The 18006-nt window shown below is 57.5% G+C and overlaps 7 protein-coding genes across 7 annotated transcripts; 3 read left to right on the top strand and 4 right to left on the bottom strand.

The window, feature by feature from the left end:
• Positions 1-219: 219 nt before the first annotated feature.
• J3D65DRAFT_560538 (G-protein alpha subunit) lies at positions 220-1465 on the bottom strand (the record flags this gene model as incomplete). The annotated part of the gene is made up of 4 exons (XM_066797472.1): positions 220-263; positions 313-869; positions 953-1295; positions 1348-1465. 4 exons carry the CDS (start codon positions 1463-1465, stop codon positions 220-222), a joined length of 1062 nt encoding a protein of 353 aa, XP_066650942.1.
• A 4570-nt stretch (positions 1466-6035) lies between these two features.
• Positions 6036-7813, bottom strand: J3D65DRAFT_139880 (uncharacterized protein). The gene is made up of 2 exons (XM_066793981.1): positions 7144-7813; positions 6036-7073 (listed from the first exon to the last, which is right to left on the bottom strand). The coding sequence occupies exons 1-2, from the start codon at positions 7663-7665 to the stop codon at positions 6201-6203; spliced, it is 1395 nt and encodes a 464-aa protein (XP_066650941.1). The 5' UTR covers positions 7666-7813; the 3' UTR covers positions 6036-6200.
• Positions 7804-9101, bottom strand: J3D65DRAFT_139927 (uncharacterized protein). Its single transcript, XM_066793982.1, has one exon. It carries the CDS (start codon positions 8644-8646, stop codon positions 7963-7965), a length of 684 nt encoding a protein of 227 aa, XP_066650940.1. The 5' UTR covers positions 8647-9101; the 3' UTR covers positions 7804-7962.
• On the bottom strand, positions 9008-10501 carry J3D65DRAFT_140167 (uncharacterized protein). Its single transcript, XM_066793983.1, has 4 exons — positions 10233-10501; positions 9979-10175; positions 9327-9926; positions 9008-9247 (listed from the first exon to the last, which is right to left on the bottom strand). The coding sequence occupies exons 1-3, from the start codon at positions 10323-10325 to the stop codon at positions 9449-9451; spliced, it is 768 nt and encodes a 255-aa protein (XP_066650939.1). The 5' UTR covers positions 10326-10501; the 3' UTR covers positions 9008-9247; positions 9327-9448.
• J3D65DRAFT_139858 (uncharacterized protein) lies at positions 10288-11316 on the top strand. The gene has a single exon (XM_066793980.1). It carries the CDS (start codon positions 10679-10681, stop codon positions 11219-11221), a length of 543 nt encoding a protein of 180 aa, XP_066650938.1. The 5' UTR covers positions 10288-10678; the 3' UTR covers positions 11222-11316.
• A 310-nt stretch (positions 11317-11626) lies between these two features.
• J3D65DRAFT_560475 (uncharacterized protein) lies at positions 11627-14620 on the top strand (the record flags this gene model as incomplete). The annotated part of the gene is made up of 4 exons (XM_066797469.1): positions 11627-12193; positions 12242-12995; positions 13167-14310; positions 14470-14620. Coding segments are annotated over 4 exons (2616 nt in total), but the record flags the coding sequence as incomplete, so codon positions are not given.
• Positions 14621-14828: 208 nt separating this feature from the next.
• Positions 14829-17348, top strand: J3D65DRAFT_639816 (uncharacterized protein). The gene has a single exon (XM_066801750.1). The coding sequence runs from the start codon at positions 14853-14855 to the stop codon at positions 16938-16940; it is 2088 nt and encodes a 695-aa protein (XP_066650936.1). The 5' UTR covers positions 14829-14852; the 3' UTR covers positions 16941-17348.
• The last annotated feature ends 658 nt before the right edge of the window (positions 17349-18006 follow it).

Below are 18006 nucleotides of genomic sequence, written 5' to 3'. Positions count from 1 at the left end.
AAAAAAAAAAAAACACTGTCAGCCAGAGAAGAAAATCAAGAAAAGAAACCGAAGAACCCCCAAAGAGTCGCGGATGCCGTTGTGGGAATGAAGCACCTCCCTCCCGCGCACTGATCAAACGCCGTATATGTGACATTGCAGATGCCCTTTCATACAGGGCGTTTCCTCCATGTCTACTTTTATAGACTACTCATTTACCCGCCAGGCTGGCTGCGCCTCTCATATTAAACCACACATCCGGAGGTTCTCTTGGATGATGATGTCTGCACGCAATTAGTCGCCATCTTCACACAATAATTGGATCAAACGTACCGTTGACGGCCGCCATGACGAAACGGATTTGCATGGTGTCCGTGGCGCACGTAAAGTGCGTGTAGATTTGCTTCGTCTCGTGTTGGTTGAGCGACACGAAGCGGTTGAGGATGTAGTCGCATGCGGCAGCATAGTCGGAGCCTCCCTCGTAGTCGGGGAAGTAATTCTTCATAGGCGACACGGGCAACTTCTCCTTGAAGCGATCAATCTTGTTCAGGAACAAGATGATTGACGTCTTGACAAACCACCGCGAGTTGCAAATAGAGTCGAAGAGGGTGAGAGCTTCCTGCATACGGTTGACCGTCTCGTCCTCGAAAAGCAGCTGATCGTACTCGGAAATGGCGACCAGGAAAAGAATGGTGGTGACGTTTTCGAAACAGTGGATCCACTTCTTGCGTTCCGAACGCTGACCACCAACGTCGAACATGCGGTAGGTGAGGTCGCCAATGATGAAGGTGGTTTCGGTGATACCGGTCGTCTTGACACGAGAGCGGAGGACATCTTGGTCGTTGGGGATGTAGTCGGGGGATGAGATCCTCTCGATCGAGTCAAAGTAGCTTGGGCGAGTTAGCAGACATGGATGACCAAAGCCGGCGCGCCTGAAACAGGAACACCCGGGCAAGACAGTGTCGCTACTTACTACTTGGCCGAGTCGTTCAGCTGGTACTCGCGCGACCGTTGGAAACAGGCCTGAACACCGGCATCCTTCCAGAGGGTTGCAATGGCGTTGCCGACCTCAGGGGGGAGGGAGTCTCCCTCGATTTGGGCGGGCTGCATGAAGATTGTTTGGACGTGGTACTCGGAGCGCTGATCCTCGAGCGGCAGCTCTAGCGACTCCATAGCCTCGAGGATGACGCGCATCGACTGCACCGTGTTGGAGAAGATGATTTCCTTGAAGCTTTCGCGTTCATCTCGAGAGTAACCGCCCTCGTGGATGAGCTTCATTTGCTTAAGAATGGTCGACTTTCCCGATTCACCAGCACCTGCGGCGTGTTAGCAACCCATGCCGAAGCCCGTTGCGGGTGGCAAGCTCACCGAGCAGGAGCATCTTGATTTCGTTTCGTTGCATCATCTTGTCCCTCTTGAGCTGGTTCTCAATCTCCTCGTTCCTCTGCTTGCCCTCCTTTTCCTCGGTTGACATTCCACAACCCATGGTGACGGATGCGAGGCGAGCTCGACTAAACGGCTAGAAGGTGAATAGGAGAAGGTTGGCGGCGAGTCGACGCGCGACGGCTAAGAAACAGCTGGTCGGGAGAGACAGGTCAGCAGGGTCTCGGGCGGGTGAAGCGGCGACGCGTGACGGGGGGCAGCGACGAGGGCGGGTGCGACGAGAGGAGAGCGGGAGAGGGTGTTGGAGTAGAATCAATGGGTCCCGCGAGAGATGGGGCAGGGCGCGGAGCAATTGAGGCTCACCTGACGGCCAAAGGACGGACTGAGCGAGTTTGACGAGGCGGGCGACTTCGCTCGGGTTGTCGAGGGCGAGGGAGGAAAGAAGTGGGTTTCAGAAGGGACGATCCTTGCCGCGAGGTTGAGCAGAAGGGAGATGAGGCGCGGTCGAGCGTGTCCGAGGCAGCCGAGGGGAGAGAAGAGAGGAGAGGAGAGGAGTAGATGGAGGTTGGTGGATGGAGTCGAGTAGAGTCGAGACTGGCAGCAGCTGCGCAGGGCGGGCGGCGGGCGGGCGGGCGGACGGGGCGGGAGTGGCAGCGATGGAGTGCCCTGGGTCGCGGTAGGTTGGGAGATATATCACAAGCACAAGCTGCAGGCTGACTTGTAGAGACAGCAGCTGGCGCACAATGGAGACGCGGTGCGACGGCGAGAGAAAAGGGTTGGGGGGGGGGGGGGGTGGTGTGCGGTTAGGGGTGTCAGGCTCAGGCTCAGGCTCAGGGCTCGGACTGACTTGGGTGTGACGGGAGTGAGGACTGGCAGCGGGCGGCCAGCTTCTCGACACCTCTCTCTCCCTCCTCTCTCGCGGCCCACTAACAGGCCCGGGGCGTCGAATCCGGGTAAAGATCAGACAGCAATCAAACCACGCTGCCCTCATTTCGCTCGTTGCCCGCGAGCTGAGCTGCCTGTGGCACAGGCACAGGAGAGTTGGCGGCTCGAGACGGGGAGACGGCCATTGTCACGACTCCAAAGATGAAAACACCTACCTACGGAATACTGGACAAACATATATCGTTGCTCGTCAGCTACATGACATTACTGCAACACCGGCACTCAACCCCATCACCCACTCAGCAGCCGGAAAAGGGGCCCCCCCCAATCGCCGCTCACCGGGGAATCCCTCCTTCGGGCTACACACGGTACAGTCAGAACAAACGTCAGAACCACGACCATCACCACCACAACACCACCGTCGCCCGCTTACTCACCCTCGTCACCCTTCGACGCGTCTTCTCTCGCTCGCCCATTCGGCTCGTCTGCCGGCGTCTGCGCCAATCACCAGCGCTGGGCCTCGTGGTTTCAATTTCCGCGGCTCCACTCTGTTCGCCATCCTCTATTTTGCCTCTTTTCAGTCCTCATCACCTTTGCGCCTGTTGATCCCCAGCCACCGCTCTCTGCTTCTGCTGAAAACATCCGCCAGGCCTGCCTGGCTCTGTCCTTGCATATGCTCCCGCTGCCGCATCGGGTAAGCTGTTGGCTCGTTTCTGGAACCCTTCCTTGCATCACACGCCCACGCTGCCCGCAAGGGCCGACCGTCCACACAGAGACATGGCACACTCCCACTGTTGCCCCGAGGACTGGTCCATTTCAACAACAACAACGCCTCTCTCTCTCTCTCTTCTCTCTCTCTCCCCTTTCGCCCTCGTCACAGTCACGTCGCTGTCGTTGGTCGTGATGCTCCTCCTCCCATCTCCGCATGGACGTCGCCACAATCCGGGGCAGGGTCGATTTTATTTCGATAGTCGCTTAGCACAACCGGGATCATACTGGACCGAGGCCTGTCCCTTTGGACTTTTTGGAGCTAGCTTTGCATCTCTCTAGCCTCACGTGATGCCAGCACCCGCCGTATTCGGACAAGCGTCTGCGAAGCCGTTCCTCGACAAACGCCCTGATCACCCCAATCCGGCATTGACCCTTACGAACCACCACGCTTCGTCCGTCCCCTGGCCACTTTGTTGCCCCGACTCTCGTGGGTTGCGTCACGGGGTTGCCATGCTTTTTCGACCGTCGGATCTGTCGGCACTCGCTGTCGAGCCAAAAGAAAGGAGAACAGAAAAGAGAAGCATTGGTGTCCCAAGGAAAATGCGAAACCAACCGCTGCATCCAAAAACGCTCCCCGCCGGCCTCTAATGTGATGAATGCCAACGTCTGGCTGCGCCCCGCAATTGCCGAATCCACCTCGTCCCGCTTGAATGGACGACGGCATCAGTGCTCAACTTTGACTGACTTGCCATGACTTGTATCGACTTTATTTCCGAGCGGACTGAACTACTTTCGAGCAGGATGCCTCTCGCTGTAGCTACCGACATTGTCTTGGCCACCTTTGACCTGGCTGACGGCAATGACCGACGAGAATAGCGATGAACATCCAGCATGCATCCTGGCCAACGAGAGGCTAGCGAGCGAGCGAGTCTTCGCCAAGCGCCGGCCATCCGTCTCTTTTTCTCCGTCCAAACTCTACCTTCGACCTGTTTGCACCGAGCTCACGTCTCCGGCGCAACATTACCTTGTTTGGAACTCGCTACGTCAACCTCCTTATCCGCACCACCGCATGAGAACACTGTGTAGAGCTTCCCGGCCTGATCGACGTGCTCACCTCATCCCAATACCATTGACAGTCCGGGAGGGTGATGGCCTGCCATTTCATCCACGCCCTGTCCAAGGTAGGCACGGCACTCCGTTCTCCGCACATGCGCGTTCACATCACACTTTTCAATATCATGCGACTTCCAGGAGGCATGACGGAGGCAGAATTGGCATCGTCAAATCGCTGCCGAAACCACAACTGCTGTGCGCCTCTTGCGCTGCTCTCCCGCTTGTCGCCGTCGTACGACCGTTTTCGGAGATCTACCTGCACGTGGGTGTATTAATAGCTGCAGCTCAAGATCCGGTATCCACTGAAGACACTTGGGTGCACATGACGGACGTCTGACCATCGGCCTCACAATGTCCATCATTCTCCTGTTTCGCCAAGGGTGATCACAGGACAGGGGTACTCGACCTGACCTTTTCTGTCCAAGCAACCTTTGGCCCTAGAAAAGGCAAGCAGGTAGGTGAGATGTTTGATGGTGCTCATGCCCACAACTCCAATTGCCCAAGTTGACGACACAGCTCGACCTGATGAGCCTAGACAAGAAATTTTCAAACTAGACTCGCAGCATTTCTACTGTGTTCAATGGGTACTCGGACCAAAGACTCGAGGGTGCCCAGACAACTACTACCGGTTTCCCTGCGATCTCGATTTCTTTTGGGCCGTCTAGATGGACCATGTTCGTCACCCGGGCTCCAGGAGAGTAACACAAAAAAGATGATTTTCAAGCAAGCATCCGACAAGAAGAAGCGATCCGCCTCCTGCAAATGACCCATATATGCCCCGCAAGGATACAGGTGGCGCTGCCCCAGTCTATCATCATGCCCGGGTTCATCGATAAGTCCTCCCAGAGTTCTCAGGGCACACACATTGCAACGATAGAGTCGACACAACGACCAAGCACGAGCGGCATTGCAAGCAATTTTGAGGACATTGTCGTCAAAGCAGCCTGCGCAACCGACCGCATCCCGGTGCTCCAGCCCTACGGTCCGGTCTGGCTACCATTATGAAGTTCAGCGACCGGCCAGATGCCGAAAAAACTTGGTCGCCACGCCGCTCAATCAAAATGCCAACAGCCACAGAGCAAGGGAATCGTGGGTTTGCGTCAGGGGCCCCAAGCATCCATTCGCCGCAGGGTTGAGTAGCGTCGACCCTCGAGATCGCAGATCGCAGCAACAAGCGCAAACGTAAGAGTACAGGTAACCTCGACTGCAAGAGCTACGCAGCAAACCCCCTCCCATCGACTTGCCTGATCGTTGATTTTCAGTCTAGCTCGTCCCTTGTCGTCCTTGGCATGAGATTCGGCGATCCTTTTGGAGGAGACATGACTGTTGAGGCTTCCTGGGCGCTTGCTCATCAGTCTGAACGAGCGCCTCTTCTATGGTTGCTTCAGTCAGTGCCATGATGTGAGTTTCTCGTTGTTACTGTCTTTGGCGTCCTCATCGCCTTGCACCACCATCTCCCAGACCGTCCGCGCTGGCTCCATCTGCAGTATTCGTGTACGCGGAGATCCTGTCTTCCTATAGCAATCCCTTCAACTGCCAATTTACCGCTTCAACGAAAAGACAAGGGAAGCAGACTAGGAGACCACGTATCTTCGTCAGCCGCCCCAGGGTTATCTCGAACCAGCCCGCTACGATCGTTCAGTCCCTCGAGCAGAAGAAGACTATATGACTTCGGACGCCTGATAGCCAACTTCCCAATGCAAAAAGTCCAGCAACCTCGGGATCCAAGCGCAACCCGCGACCGCAAAGCAAACCCCAAAGATGTCTGTCGGACCCAATGCGCCTAGCCACAACGCCCATGCGCCGCCATTCAGCCCAGAACGACGTCGACAATGCAATCCATCTCAACCTTGCGCCGCGCCTCCCTCAGCCACAACCACCGCATCAGCAACTGCTCTCCGTCGACTTGCAGACCCCGCGGCCTGGACGTCGTCGACCGCAGGGCTGCGGTGGTCGCAGAGTAGTGAGGGGAGGGGAGATGCTGGCGTGCTGGGCGTTGGCATGTTAGACGTCCGGCTTGAGCACAATAGCTCGGTGTGCGTCTGGACAGTGGCTAACAAATGTCCATTGGAGACCAACCCGCTCAAATCTAAATCACATTTCGTAGAATGGATGAAAGTTAAGACAATTTACCCTGCATGAGGGAAATAACTGCTCCACTCGGGAATACGATATGTATCGACAGGAGGAGATCTGAGACTGACGAAACTTTCCACAAGCATGAACAAACGCCCATAGCCCCAGCCGGCCGTGGCGACGAATCCAATCACGATGAGAGGCAACTCAACAAACATGACCAGCATCAACCTCGCGACTTTGGCAATCCAGAAGAGCCATGTTGCGCGCACCCACTCATCCCTCGGTGGCACTCTGGCTCGGTCAAGAAGAGGCTCGACGAAACTGTGAGCTTGGTACAGAGACGGCGCCACCACCATGCACAGCGCACCCACGCGCCACATCCAACATTCGGCCGTGGACGGGAAATGTTCGTTCCATGCAGACAAATGGAGAGTGCCATAAATTGCGCTGATGATGGAGAATGCCTTGTCAAACCTGCCGAATTCTTTGTCTTTCTTTGCAAACGCTCCCTCAATCTTTCGATTGCTCCGCTCGTTCACGATGTATTTCCATTTTGCGCTCGACGATGTCCGCTCAAAGTATAGTTGTGGCTCGGGAGGCATCTCGCCGTCGCCCCGACAGGCCACAGCTTGGAGGTATCGGTTGCGCAAGTAGTCGAGGCCGCGGTTGACCCGTTTGTGGTGTTCTTGCATGCGGGCGAGCTCCTGCGGTGTGGGCGGCTCGCGCTCGACTTCAACTGCTTGCTCATCGTCCGAGACTTCGTCGCTCTCCCCGTCGGCGCCGTCATCGATATCGGAAGGCCAGTCCATCTTGAATCTGAATCGCGGAGCTTTGACGCTTGGATCTCTCACCCACTTTCGCGGCCTATGTCGGTTCCGAATTTCGCTCATCGGGATGGGCCGAACGAGGCGGTCTAGCACGGCCTTGAGAACTTGCGCGTTAGAAGACTATCAGGGCTTAAGGCTTCCAGGTTCCTAAGGCAGATTGACTTACTTTGCTCCCCCCAGCGTCAAGCACAAACAGCGAAACCAAATCTTTTACTCGCTCATCTCTGACCACAACCGGCATCTCAACATCGTACGGCTTATCAACCCAGCAAAAATACATCGCCAACGCGCACAGCACGTGGGCCAAAACATGCACCTCGAGCAGCGTGAGCGGCAGCTTCTGCGCCAGTCGCGCCACGGCCTGCACGAGGAACCAGCCGGCCTGTATGCAAACCAAAATCTTGGCCGCGGTGTTGGCCTTGCTTTTCTCTGTTATCTCTTCGTCCGCCACTTGCGGCAGCAGGCCGGCCCTGGCGAGCACCAGAAGACCCCGAGGCGTCAGCGTCACTTGAGCGGCGTCCCAGAAGGACGACGTGTCGACGGCGATGCCGCCACAGACGGCGAACAGGCTCTGTTGAAGCGTCCAGGGCGTGAATGGCGGCTCGGTCGTGCGGCGATGTGGCCTTGGTTGCGCGGATTCTTTGTGCTGCCATTCGGTTCTGTCTGACTCTTCGAAACTGAACCTCATGAACGGACTTTGGGGTTTGCCGTTTGCACTTCCTGATTGCTGTTCGCTCTCCGGACTTTTTGATGCGCTGGATTCGAACGGGAGGGAAAGTACCGAGCGCCTGTCGTCGTACAGGGTTGAAGATGGACTTGCGAATGTAGGTGCACTCGCACATCTGGTCAAGGTATGTTCGTTTTCCTATAACCACGACACTTAGTACAAGAACACAAAAAGGGGGCCGAGACTGGCTCTGAAAGATCGGGGTCGGCGGCGGCGGCGGCGGCGGCGGCGGGTCAGTCCAATCTTGAAGGTAGGTGGTCAAACACTTCTCATCTCCCGTCTCCCAAGGCCTCGCATGCTGCTCTTGTCTACCCCCTTTTTCCCGCTCCACTCCACTCCACCACACTCCACTCCACGTCCGAAGAGACGCAAGACCCGCACGCCCCAATCCAACTCTTCCTTGTCTCCCACCCACAAATCAATCTCTCCCTCACCAAACCTCAACCCCACAAAGAAGCAAAACACACTTACCTCCGCAGCAGCCCTCGCCCTCGCCCTCTCACCCCCAACCGCAAACCCACGCACCGCCCTCCCCCCCAACCTCCCAACTTTCCTTCTCAGCAACGCCGCCATCCACCGCTGCTCCCACGCATAATACAGCACAACCTCGGGCGCGACGACGGCCGCCAGCATCCACGCGCCGCGCCGGCCCAGCGCGCGCGCTGCGCCCCTGCTGGCCCGCACGTTCGGGTGGTACGCCGTCCAGGCGCACAGCGAGAGCGTCGTGAGGCAGCCCAGGAGCAGCTGGTATGTCCCGCGCTGCGTGGGGGAGGCGGCCCATGCGGGGTCCGCGGTGGGAGTGCTGGTGTTTGGCGATGTGGAGGTGGAGGTGGAGGTTGCGTCGAGGCCGGAGAGTGAGAGGCCGGTGGGTAGGGGTAGGGCATTCGTGGTTGCGGCGAGAGAGAGGAGGATGGGGATGTGCATGCAGAGAGCGAGAAACATGCCGCCAACTACCAGCTAACACACAAACAACAAACAAAACCAGCAAAAGAAGAACAGAAAACGATGAGATGCAGATACACGGCAGCAAATGCAGCGGCTCCAACCCTTTTCTTTCTTCCATTCAACTCCCCGCCGAAGTGCGCAACACGGGCTCGCTGCTTGGCTGGATGATGGTCGACAGGCATTGTTTAGCCCCATAGCCAGACAGACGGCCAGCTACTTGGTACGGACGGGCGGGCAGTGGGCCTGCATGTCGTCGACTGCGCGAGCGCGCGCTTCGCCGCAGCCTTGCGCGGCGGCGCTTAGCATCTCATTCGTTCGCTTCCAGCCCTTCCCCTGAAGCACGCGGTATGCAGGGCGACTGTCCGTCAACAAGCGCTCGCTTGGCCCCTGCTGGCAAGCCAGGCATGGCAGAGGTGCGCAGATCGCAAGAATGATTGTTTGCGTATTGCCTACTTCAGCAAGCCATTGAGCACTGAGGAAACGGAGAAATTGAATGGATCAAGTCCACGACTCGCATTGCTACGAAGCTATGTCTACAGAAGAAGGGAAAATTTTCGAGTGGTGGGAGGCCGTTTCAGCAGACACACCAAGGGAATCACTGCCGTACGCTATATGAAAGAAAAAGAGGCCCCGGTACAAAGGAAATGCTCAGACCGATCAAGGACCGCGGGAATCACTGCCGTGCGCTATGAGGAAAAGCAAAAAAAAAGGAAATCACAAAGGAAATATCTCTGACCACCGAATCATTAGTGTTGTGCAGTCTCTACTGCATGTCCATTGTTCAAGGGGTTGTGTCGACTCAGTATCCCCTGCGCCTTGAGCTGCGCTGGGTGTCGCGTCGACCGAGCTCTTCGTCGGCGTAGCGGTCGCGCCTGTCCACATCACCACGGCGAGTTATGTCTCTCGAAGTGGGACGAGATCGATCATAGTCCAAAGAATCGTATCGGCGGCCCCTCCTGTCATGACGGCGTGGTGGAGTCGAGGCAGCGTCGTCGTCGGAGTAGTAGTCATCGCCTGCCGACCTCTGGTGCCTCTTCGATTTGGCGGTGGCGCCGTACTTCTTCTCGAGGTGCTTTTCGAGCACCTTCAAGTTGCGGATGTTGGCCTTGAAGGCCGTGTCGGCAATGTCGCCAATGATGGGGACTAGGCCAATGGCGCCGTCGATGGCAATGTTTTGCGCCATTTTCATGTGTTCGGATCCGGAGAGGCCGCCGTCGACCTTGGCGCACATGTTCCAGATGTACATGGCGAGGAGAACGTCGCTAACGTCACCGACACTGCACCGTGTTAGTTTCGTGGTGCTGAAGGGCAGGAAGCGGCGGGACTTACCCAGGAACGAGCCCAATGATGCTGCTCAGGCCGGCGCGGGTGATGCCAAGGTTGAAGCAGCTGTCGAGCAAACGCGCGCGCTTGCGGACTTTCCTGAGGATGGCGGCATCGTGCTCGGGAATGTAGCTGGCGACATCTTTCTTGACCTTTTTGTGCTTTCCTGATTTGGGATCCCTGACCCACTCGTAGTAAGGATCCTGGACGCGAGTTAGTTTTGGATCATGACGAGCGCGCGAACTGAGGTGTGTGCTCACCCATTCTTCGTACGGGTCCCTTTGATTCTTTGAGTTCTTCGTCTTTTGCGTGACAACCCTCTTGAAAGCGTATTTGCCAATGGCGGTCGTCATTGTGAGGGCGGAATTGACCAATGAGGTTGCGCGCCAAGGTGTTGGTGGCGCGGTGAGGGATGACGGGGTAGAGGGTCGGCGATCGCTGGTAGGGTTCGGTGAAGTTGCGAGAGAGGGAATGTCGCTTGGTCGAGAAAACGGTCGACAGGGTTCTTATACCGATCCGAGAGATCTGGCAAACGCACGGGAGCGGCCACGATAGAAAAGGGTCGAAGGGAGCGTTTGGTCGGCCACGATTGTCTTTGAAACGGTGTCACTGTTAAGCGCCGCGCAATGCAGGACACGGCGCCCAGAATAAACAAGAGGTGGAGCGGGCCGGGGCGTCGTGGCAGAGGGTGAAAGAAGATGGGTGGATGGCGAGGGAATGGGTCAGAAGAGGCCGCGCAAGACGAGTATTTAGATGGCTGCCAGCAATGGTGGGTGGGATTCCAGTGCAGGCAAGGAATGGGAATGATGAGATGAATGACGTAGCTTTTAACAGCAGGACATCCGATGAGGAGGAGCTGTCGCGCTTGTCGCGCCCAACGTCCAGTGCAGCAGGACAGCACAGCTCACCCCGACGACGGGATCCTGTTCGCCACAGCCTAAGCATGGCGCCGACTCGACGGTCAGGATTGGGGCGGCCAGGCGGCCAGATGCGAGACCATGAGCACGAAGCTGGCGGGACTGATTGGCGTCGAGCACCAGTGACGGTCACGCATCATGCACGGCCGTGGGCACCGCAAGTAGGAGGCTGTGCACAGCCACGCCACGGCCTCCAGCCTCCAGGTCGCGAGTCTGTGGCTAAAGCTTCCCGGTCCGCTCTCGCCGCCGCGTCCGTGTGCTGTGCTCCACTGTGGCCGCCGCCAACGACAACACCCGACGTTGGTCTCTCCCGCTCTCCTCCACCACCCTAGACCTGCCCGTCAGCATCGCCCGAGCGTGGCTGTACCCATCCATCCAGACCACCCCGTCGACCCCTCGCCCTCGCTCGCTGAGTTTGATCTCCCACTTCTGCGGGGTAGACTCGCCTGCCCGCGGCTGTGTCCCTCCATCGCTGCCCACCATCCCGTTTGGCGCGGATATGCTCAGAGACACTGGTCAATATGGCAGAGACAAAGATGCGGCTAGTTGACTGTAAGGATATCTCCTCCTCTTCCACTGCCCGCTCACAGCCACCCCGTTGGCCATTTGCACCCGTCGCCTCTCCCGCTGCTGCGCCGCCTCGGGGTGAAATAAGCCATCTTCACCTTTGCACATGCATGCCGTTTAGCTTTTCCGAATGGAGAAAGTCAAAATGCTAATGCCATTGTCTACCAGGGCTCGATGATCTATGCGTTCGCTTCATTGTTAACCTTCCCCAAGAAGAACTCGAATCGGTAGAACGAATATGCTTCCAGGTCGAGGAAGCCCATTGGTTCTACGAGGATTTTATACGACCTCTCGACCCCTCGCTCCCCTCGTTGAACCTTAGGCAGTTTTGCCTCCTCATTTTCCAACACTGTCCGCTTTTCTCCCAATTCTCGGAAAGCGACCACCTGGCCGCCTACTCCGAATTCCTCGCATACAAGACGCGTGTTCCCGTTCGGGGCGCAATCCTTCTCAACGATGACATGGATCAAGTTGTCCTCGTCAAAGGATGGAAAAAGGGCGCCAGATGGAGCTTCCCCAGGGGCAAGATCAACAAGGACGAAAACGACCTGGACTGTGCGGTTAGAGAAGTCTACGAAGAGACTGGCTATGATGCTCGACAGGATGGTCTCGTCAAGGAAGAGTCGCAAATGAAGTACCTTGATGTTTCCATGAGGGAACAACACATGCGACTTTACGTCTTTCGCGGAGTACCCATGGACTATCCATTCGAGCCACGCACGCGCAAGGAGATTAGCGTAAGGATCGCGGCTCCATGTCTTTTGCAGACTGTTGACTAGCCACAGAAAATCTCTTGGTACAAACTCTCCGAGCTCCCGACGTTGAGAAAGTCCAGACAAGCTCAAGGAACTGGAGAAGGCTTGCTCAAGGAGAACATGTTCTACATGGTAGCACCATTCTTGGGTCCACTCAAGGGCTGGATCAAACAGCAAAGGAAAAATGAAAGACGAAGCGCACAAGTCAGCATGGTCGAGCAATCGGCTGCAGACATTGAGGCAGACGAGGCCACCGAATCTGCTGCTGAGCCGGTACCACCGCTGCCCGCTGTTCCAGACGGGCACCTTGAACGACTGTTGGCTGGCCTTCGGGGCAACAAAGCACAGTCAGAAGCAGCGAATTCTGCGGAAGTGGCCGCAAGCCCTCAGCCGGTGTCTGACGCAGCCTCGGAGCTCAAGCGTTTGCTGAGCGTCAATGGACAAGGCCCTGCTGCTACAATAACCTCCACATCAATGTCTCTGTCGACTGCAACCGCCACAGTCGAACCTGAAAACCCTCTGTTGAAGATTCTCAAAGGCAATGCTGGTCCATCGTCAGGTGTCTCAGCCTCTGCCAGCATGCCACCGGCAACGCCCTTTGACCAGATTACTGCAACGCCTGGAGAGCCAGGTACTCCTCATCATCAGCATCCTCGTCCCCCACCTTTCCAAAGCATGCAACCTCCACCATCGTTTCCATACTCACCAGCGCATCTACCCCATGTTCAACATTCATCACCGCACCCGGGAGGTCCTCAACATCGCATGCCGCCACAAGGACCACGTCTCCACCCCCATTTTGGACAAAATCAATTTAGGAACAACTTGCCCATTGGGCCCCTGAATCAAATGATGTCCCCTGGTGCCGGTTTCCGTCCTCCTCAGGTCAACTTCCCCAACTGGCAGCAGCATCAGCGTCCTCCGTTTTCTCAGCCGCATAGGGCTGTACATCCAGGATTCCAACAGATGCCGTCGCACGCAGCTAGGCCTTACCATATGACGGGAGATCCCAAGTTTGCTCCGGTCCCACATCAGACAACTGCTCCTCCAATCGTCCCCCCTGCTTCCAAATTGCCGGCTCCTCGGGCGAATCCCCAAGGCGCCGGGCTTTTGCACGAGTTCAGGAGCGACAAAGCAGATGAGAAGCCAGAGTCTCACTCTCCTGTTCCGCCTACCATGAAACCATTCACCGCTGCCGCTGAGATCTACAAGCGCCCTGAGGAGCAGCAGTCGCCTCTGCCGCTCAGATTGGCACCTCAGGGTCTGGAAAGCGCATCTGCACAGCCAAAACCCAACGAAGGCATCATCGATGGCCAACCACCACCTGTCCTGATAGCAACCAAGCCAAGGAACGAGCAACAGAATGCTTTGCTGAGTCTCTTCAGGAAGCCTTCACAGACTAGCCCGACAGCATTGCCGCAGCAAACACTTGCTCCTCCGACCGGCAGTGAGCCAGCCGAACTCTCCGCTGTTAGCCCCAGCATAGAGCGACAAAATGCTGCTGAGCCTATCCAGAAAAACGTTCCTCATCTCGACGTCCAGCAGACAAGACAAGGAGACTTGACCTCAGCAACCGTTTCGGGTCCCTTGAACACACCCAGTTTCGAGGCTGTGCGCAACAAAAATGGCAAGATGGGACGTGCCAATGGTCGCTCATCGCCGAGGGCATCACCGAAGCCGCGTAAGAAGCAGGAAAAGGCCGCGCCGCCGCAATTCTCCATCCTGACTCGTCCCCGTCCCGACGTGTCGGCCACTCCGAGTCCAAAGCACGTCCCTGGCCCTAGCCCCGGGCCATCGCAACAAGCTCAGTCGCAACCGCAGCCCACTCTTGAGACCCCCAAGGCGGAAGCTCAGAAGCCTTTTGCCCCTCAGATTCTTCGCCGCCCTCAGGCCGACGCGAAGTCTTCAGAGGTCAGGTCCACTAGGCAATCATTTGACCGGAGAGACAGCATGCCGAGCGACCAAAGGAACAATCTGCTCTCTCTTTTCGGAAAGACGGCAGCCTCGAATTCAAGTCCTCCGCAGGTTCACTCCGGCCTTGTGAGCCCGGTCAGCCCGTTCCCAGAGAAGCAGGGGAATCCAGGGTCAGGTCAACAGCGGTCGAGGATCAGTAGCATTGCCTCTACCGATGCAGCTGTTAGGAGTGCAAGGGCAAGTGTGAGCAGTTCGAAGAATCCGGCGGACAAGACTTTCTTGCTGGGTTATCTCAATGCCGTGGTTAAGGATGCAGGGAAATAGGATCATTCCGGCCACAGAAGCCCCGTCAGCCCGTTTCCCAAGCAGGCAAAACCAGGGTCAAGTCAACAGCGGTCGGGTGCAAGGGCAGGTGACAGCAGCTTGACGAATCCGGCGGACAAGAGTTTCCTATTAGGTTATCTCAATGGCGTGGTCAACGGTGCTGGAAAATAGTGCCGCTGGATTAGAGACTTTACGGGCTTAGGGAAGCCCTTTTTACTCGCTCAAGAGTGCGAAAAGGTAGAAATTATTCGCGTCAAAACATTGACACTGGAAACCAATGTGCTGTGAGGTGTGAGCCAATCGGCGTTTAGATGTGCAAACTCCGAGCTAGGACTTCGGGTTGAGAAGTAGTGCTGGACCAAAGTACTTCGATAGCTTCCACCATTCCACTCCCGGGCACAAAATGCCAGCGCGACTTCGCCCAGCGGGCGTCCGATCGCTGAACGCATCCCTCATTCGCCCGCCGCGCCGACTTTGGAGTTTGAGCACTGCGTGCCCACTCGCACCTCGACAAGGTTCGGCCGCAGCTTTCATCGCGTCACCGACCACCAGCTTCCGCAGCTTCGCCACCACCACCACTACCACCACGAACGACTCTGCTACCTCCGACACCTCTCCCACGTCTCCAGAGCAACATGGATCGATCACTCGCGATCCGCCCACTTCGCCGGCACCCGCCGGCATCGCGCCTCTGCCGCACCGAAGAATCATCTGCGTCGCCGGAGAGATGGCGACGGCATTCCTAAACGGGCTCACGACCAACAGGATACCGTCGTGGACCAAGCAGATAGAAGAAGGGTTCCGGGGACTATACACGGGGATCCTGAACGCGCAAGGGCGCGTCATGTTCGACGCCTTCATCTACCCGACGACGGTGGTGGACAAGGACGGCGTGCCGGTGCGCGCGTGCTACGTCGAGTTCGACGAGGCGCTCGGCACGCAGCCCATGTTCCTGCTCAAGCGGTATAGGCTGCGGGCCAAGGTGACGCTCGAATACGCGCGCGACCGCGGCGTCTTTTGCGCCTGGGGCCCCGGGTTCGGCGAGGAGGACGACCAACGCGGCGGCGGCAAGCGTCCCCATCTGCCCAAGCCGGGCGAGCTCATCACCATGGCCGACGCGCGCATTCCGGGCTTCGGCACGCGCTTCGTGGCGCCGCTGACGGACGAGTACAAGGCGTCGCCGGCGTGGAAGGGCCCGTCGAGCACGACGGACTGGGCGCTGCCGCTGCCGCTGCAGGAGATTCACGCGCTGCAGTCGCTCCCCCGCGTCTCGACCGACCACTATCACATCCGCCGCTTTCTGACGGGCTTGCCCGAGGGCCCGCACGAGGTCCTGCTCGGCGACTCGCTGCCCCTCGAGTGCAACATGGACCTCATGCGCGGCATCGACTTCCAGAAGGGCTGCTACGTCGGGCAGGAACTCACCATCCGCACCAAGCACACGGGCGTCGTGCGCAAGCGCGTGCTGCCAGTGCGTCTGTACAATCTCGACGCTGCCACGGCTCCCTCGACTCTCGAGCTGGTCAAAGAGGAGGGCGGCTTCTGGGCCGCGCACGAAATCGGCGAGCAGGACAATCGCAACGTCGGCGGCATCCGGCCGGCGGCAGGTCTCTTCAGCGAACCCGATTATCCCAAGCCGGCCGAGGGCGAGGCTGAAGGCGAGGAGCCAGATCCCAAGCAGGTGGCCAAGGCGCTGCGCGCGCACCGCCGCGAGAACCGCGCCGTCGGCCGCTTCCTCAACGGCATCGGCAACATCGGCCTCGCGCTGTGCCGGCTGGACGCCATGACAGACGTGCGCACAGCCGACTGGGCCGAAGAGCAAGCTGCGCTGGGGCGGACCTACGCGGCCGACGAGCAGTTCGGCTTCACGTGGCGCAAGAAGAAGTACGACGAGCACGAGGTGGGCGTGGGCGTCAAGGCGTTCGTTCCGGCGTGGCACCGCGAGCGCATGGCGCAAGAGCAGGCGGCGCGCGCAGAGGACCGGCGACGCCGTCGCGCGGCCGTCGAGGCTGGCCACCGCATCGCCGAGCAGGCCGAGTTCGACGGCAACACGACGACGCGCCACAAGCGCCGCGAGATCCGACGGAAGGCCAAAGACGCCATGAACGCGGCGCTGCGCGGCGAAGCGGTGCCCGAGGCGTCGGTGTGGGACACGGTGGACGAGACGGCGGAGGAGCGGGCGGAGCGGCTGGCGCGCGCGGCAGAGGAGGAGAAGTACCTGGCGGAGCACGCGGACGACGAGGACGACGACGACGCCGACTACGACGCTCCTTTCGAGAAGGGCATCACGCACCGCCTGAACAGAGAGCAGCTCAAGATTCTGTCCAAGGAGCGCAAGAAGCGCTTGAAGGCCAAGCGGGGCGAGGAGGAGAAGCATAAGAAAAGGGCTAGGGAGGTCAAGGCAAGGCAGGAGGAGATGAGGGAGGAGAAGCGGAGGAGGCAGGCTGAGGAGAAGAGTTGGTTGAGGGATGATGAGGAGGAGACAAGGTAGGGGAGGATAGGACGAGGTAGGGTAGGGTAGTAGGATACATGTGTAGCATGAAGACAAAAAGACAGTTCTTCGCTCGCTCTCTCCTATTTTCTCACCCGTTCCCACCTCATGGTCAGGCGATGTACGACGGACGAGCTCGCTACACTAGCTATACCAACAGAGCGGAAAACTCGAAGTAGGCAAACAAGTAGAGGAGCGAGCGGGAGGCAGCAAGTGGTGATGGCGCAATTACGTATCTGGCCTTGGTAAATCCATGTCTAAGTCTATGGCTATAGCTATAGAGATGCTGATGCTGATGCTGATGCTGATGCTGATGCTGATGCTGATGCTGATGCTGATGCTGATGCTGATGCTGATGCTTGAGTAGGGAAGATTTGAAGATTAGAAGATGGTGGAATAGTAGTAGAGTGGCAGCAAAAAAGGGGGGTTCGGTAGCGGCGAAGAGGGATTGGGTAGAGGGGTGGCCAGGGGTAAGGGGCAGGGGCAGGGGCAGGGGGTAGTAGAACCAGCCGACGCGCTTTTCGGGGACGAACCAAACAAACACAACTAGAGCAGATGCATTCGCCTGTGTAGTGGTGGAATGCACTACACTATAGCAATGACGCAAAGGTAGTAAGGCAGCGTAAGGCAGCGCTATGCAACGCGAGATGCCGATGCAGTGATTGATGGCAGACAGTGACGATAACGGACGGACGCATCTATAGTGGTAGCAATAGCAACGTCAATAACATCAACGCTTTTCTGTCAAGTGAGTAAAGCAACGTGCCGCGCATGATGCCATCTACCACAACAGCGCAACAACACAACGCAGCAAACCGAACGCTGCACGAAATGCCGACAGCACTACTGTTTAAAACAGCAAAAGGCAGCAACAACAAAAAAGACAACGGTGTTTGAGAGGTAGGAATGAATGCATGTATGTATGCTTCTTCTGCTTCTTCTTCTTCTCTTTCTCTTTCTCTTCCTCTTCTGCGATTGAATGGACAAAACGACACACGCACGCATCTACGCACGCTTCTTCTTCTTCTTCTTCTTCTTCTTCTTCTTCTTCTTCTTCTTCTTCTAC

The sequence above is a fragment of the Phyllosticta citribraziliensis genome (assembly GCF_038025025.1).
Source record: "Phyllosticta citribraziliensis strain CPC 17464 chromosome Unknown J3D65scaffold_13, whole genome shotgun sequence".
Taxonomy (NCBI): Eukaryota; Fungi; Ascomycota; class Dothideomycetes; order Botryosphaeriales; family Phyllostictaceae; genus Phyllosticta; species Phyllosticta citribraziliensis.
Note: the sequence above shows the minus strand (reverse complement) of the source record. Positions and strands in the feature narration are given on the sequence as shown.

Excerpts from the sequence above, each read along its gene's own strand:
- J3D65DRAFT_139880 (XM_066793981.1), bottom strand. The coding sequence starts at position 7,665 with ATGAGGTTCAGTTTCGAAGAGTCAGACAGAACCGAATGGCAGCACAAA. Across the intron at positions 7,074-7,143 it reads TTGACGCTGGGGGGAGCAAA|GCCGTGCTAGACCGCCTCGT; the intron begins GTAAGTCAATCT and ends CAAGTTCTCAAG.
- J3D65DRAFT_139927 (XM_066793982.1), bottom strand. The coding sequence starts at position 8,646 with ATGTTTCTCGCTCTCTGCATGCACATCCCCATCCTCCTCTCTCTCGCC.
- J3D65DRAFT_140167 (XM_066793983.1), bottom strand. The coding sequence starts at position 10,325 with ATGACGACCGCCATTGGCAAATACGCTTTCAAGAGGGTTGTCACGCAA. Across the intron at positions 10,176-10,232 it reads GGGACCCGTACGAAGAATGG|GATCCTTACTACGAGTGGGT; the intron begins GTGAGCACACAC and ends ACTCGCGTCCAG. Across the intron at positions 9,927-9,978 it reads ATCATTGGGCTCGTTCCTGG|TGTCGGTGACGTTAGCGACG; the intron begins GTAAGTCCCGCC and ends AACACGGTGCAG.
- J3D65DRAFT_139858 (XM_066793980.1), top strand. The coding sequence starts at position 10,679 with ATGGCGAGGGAATGGGTCAGAAGAGGCCGCGCAAGACGAGTATTTAGA.
- J3D65DRAFT_639816 (XM_066801750.1), top strand. The coding sequence starts at position 14,853 with ATGCCAGCGCGACTTCGCCCAGCGGGCGTCCGATCGCTGAACGCATCC.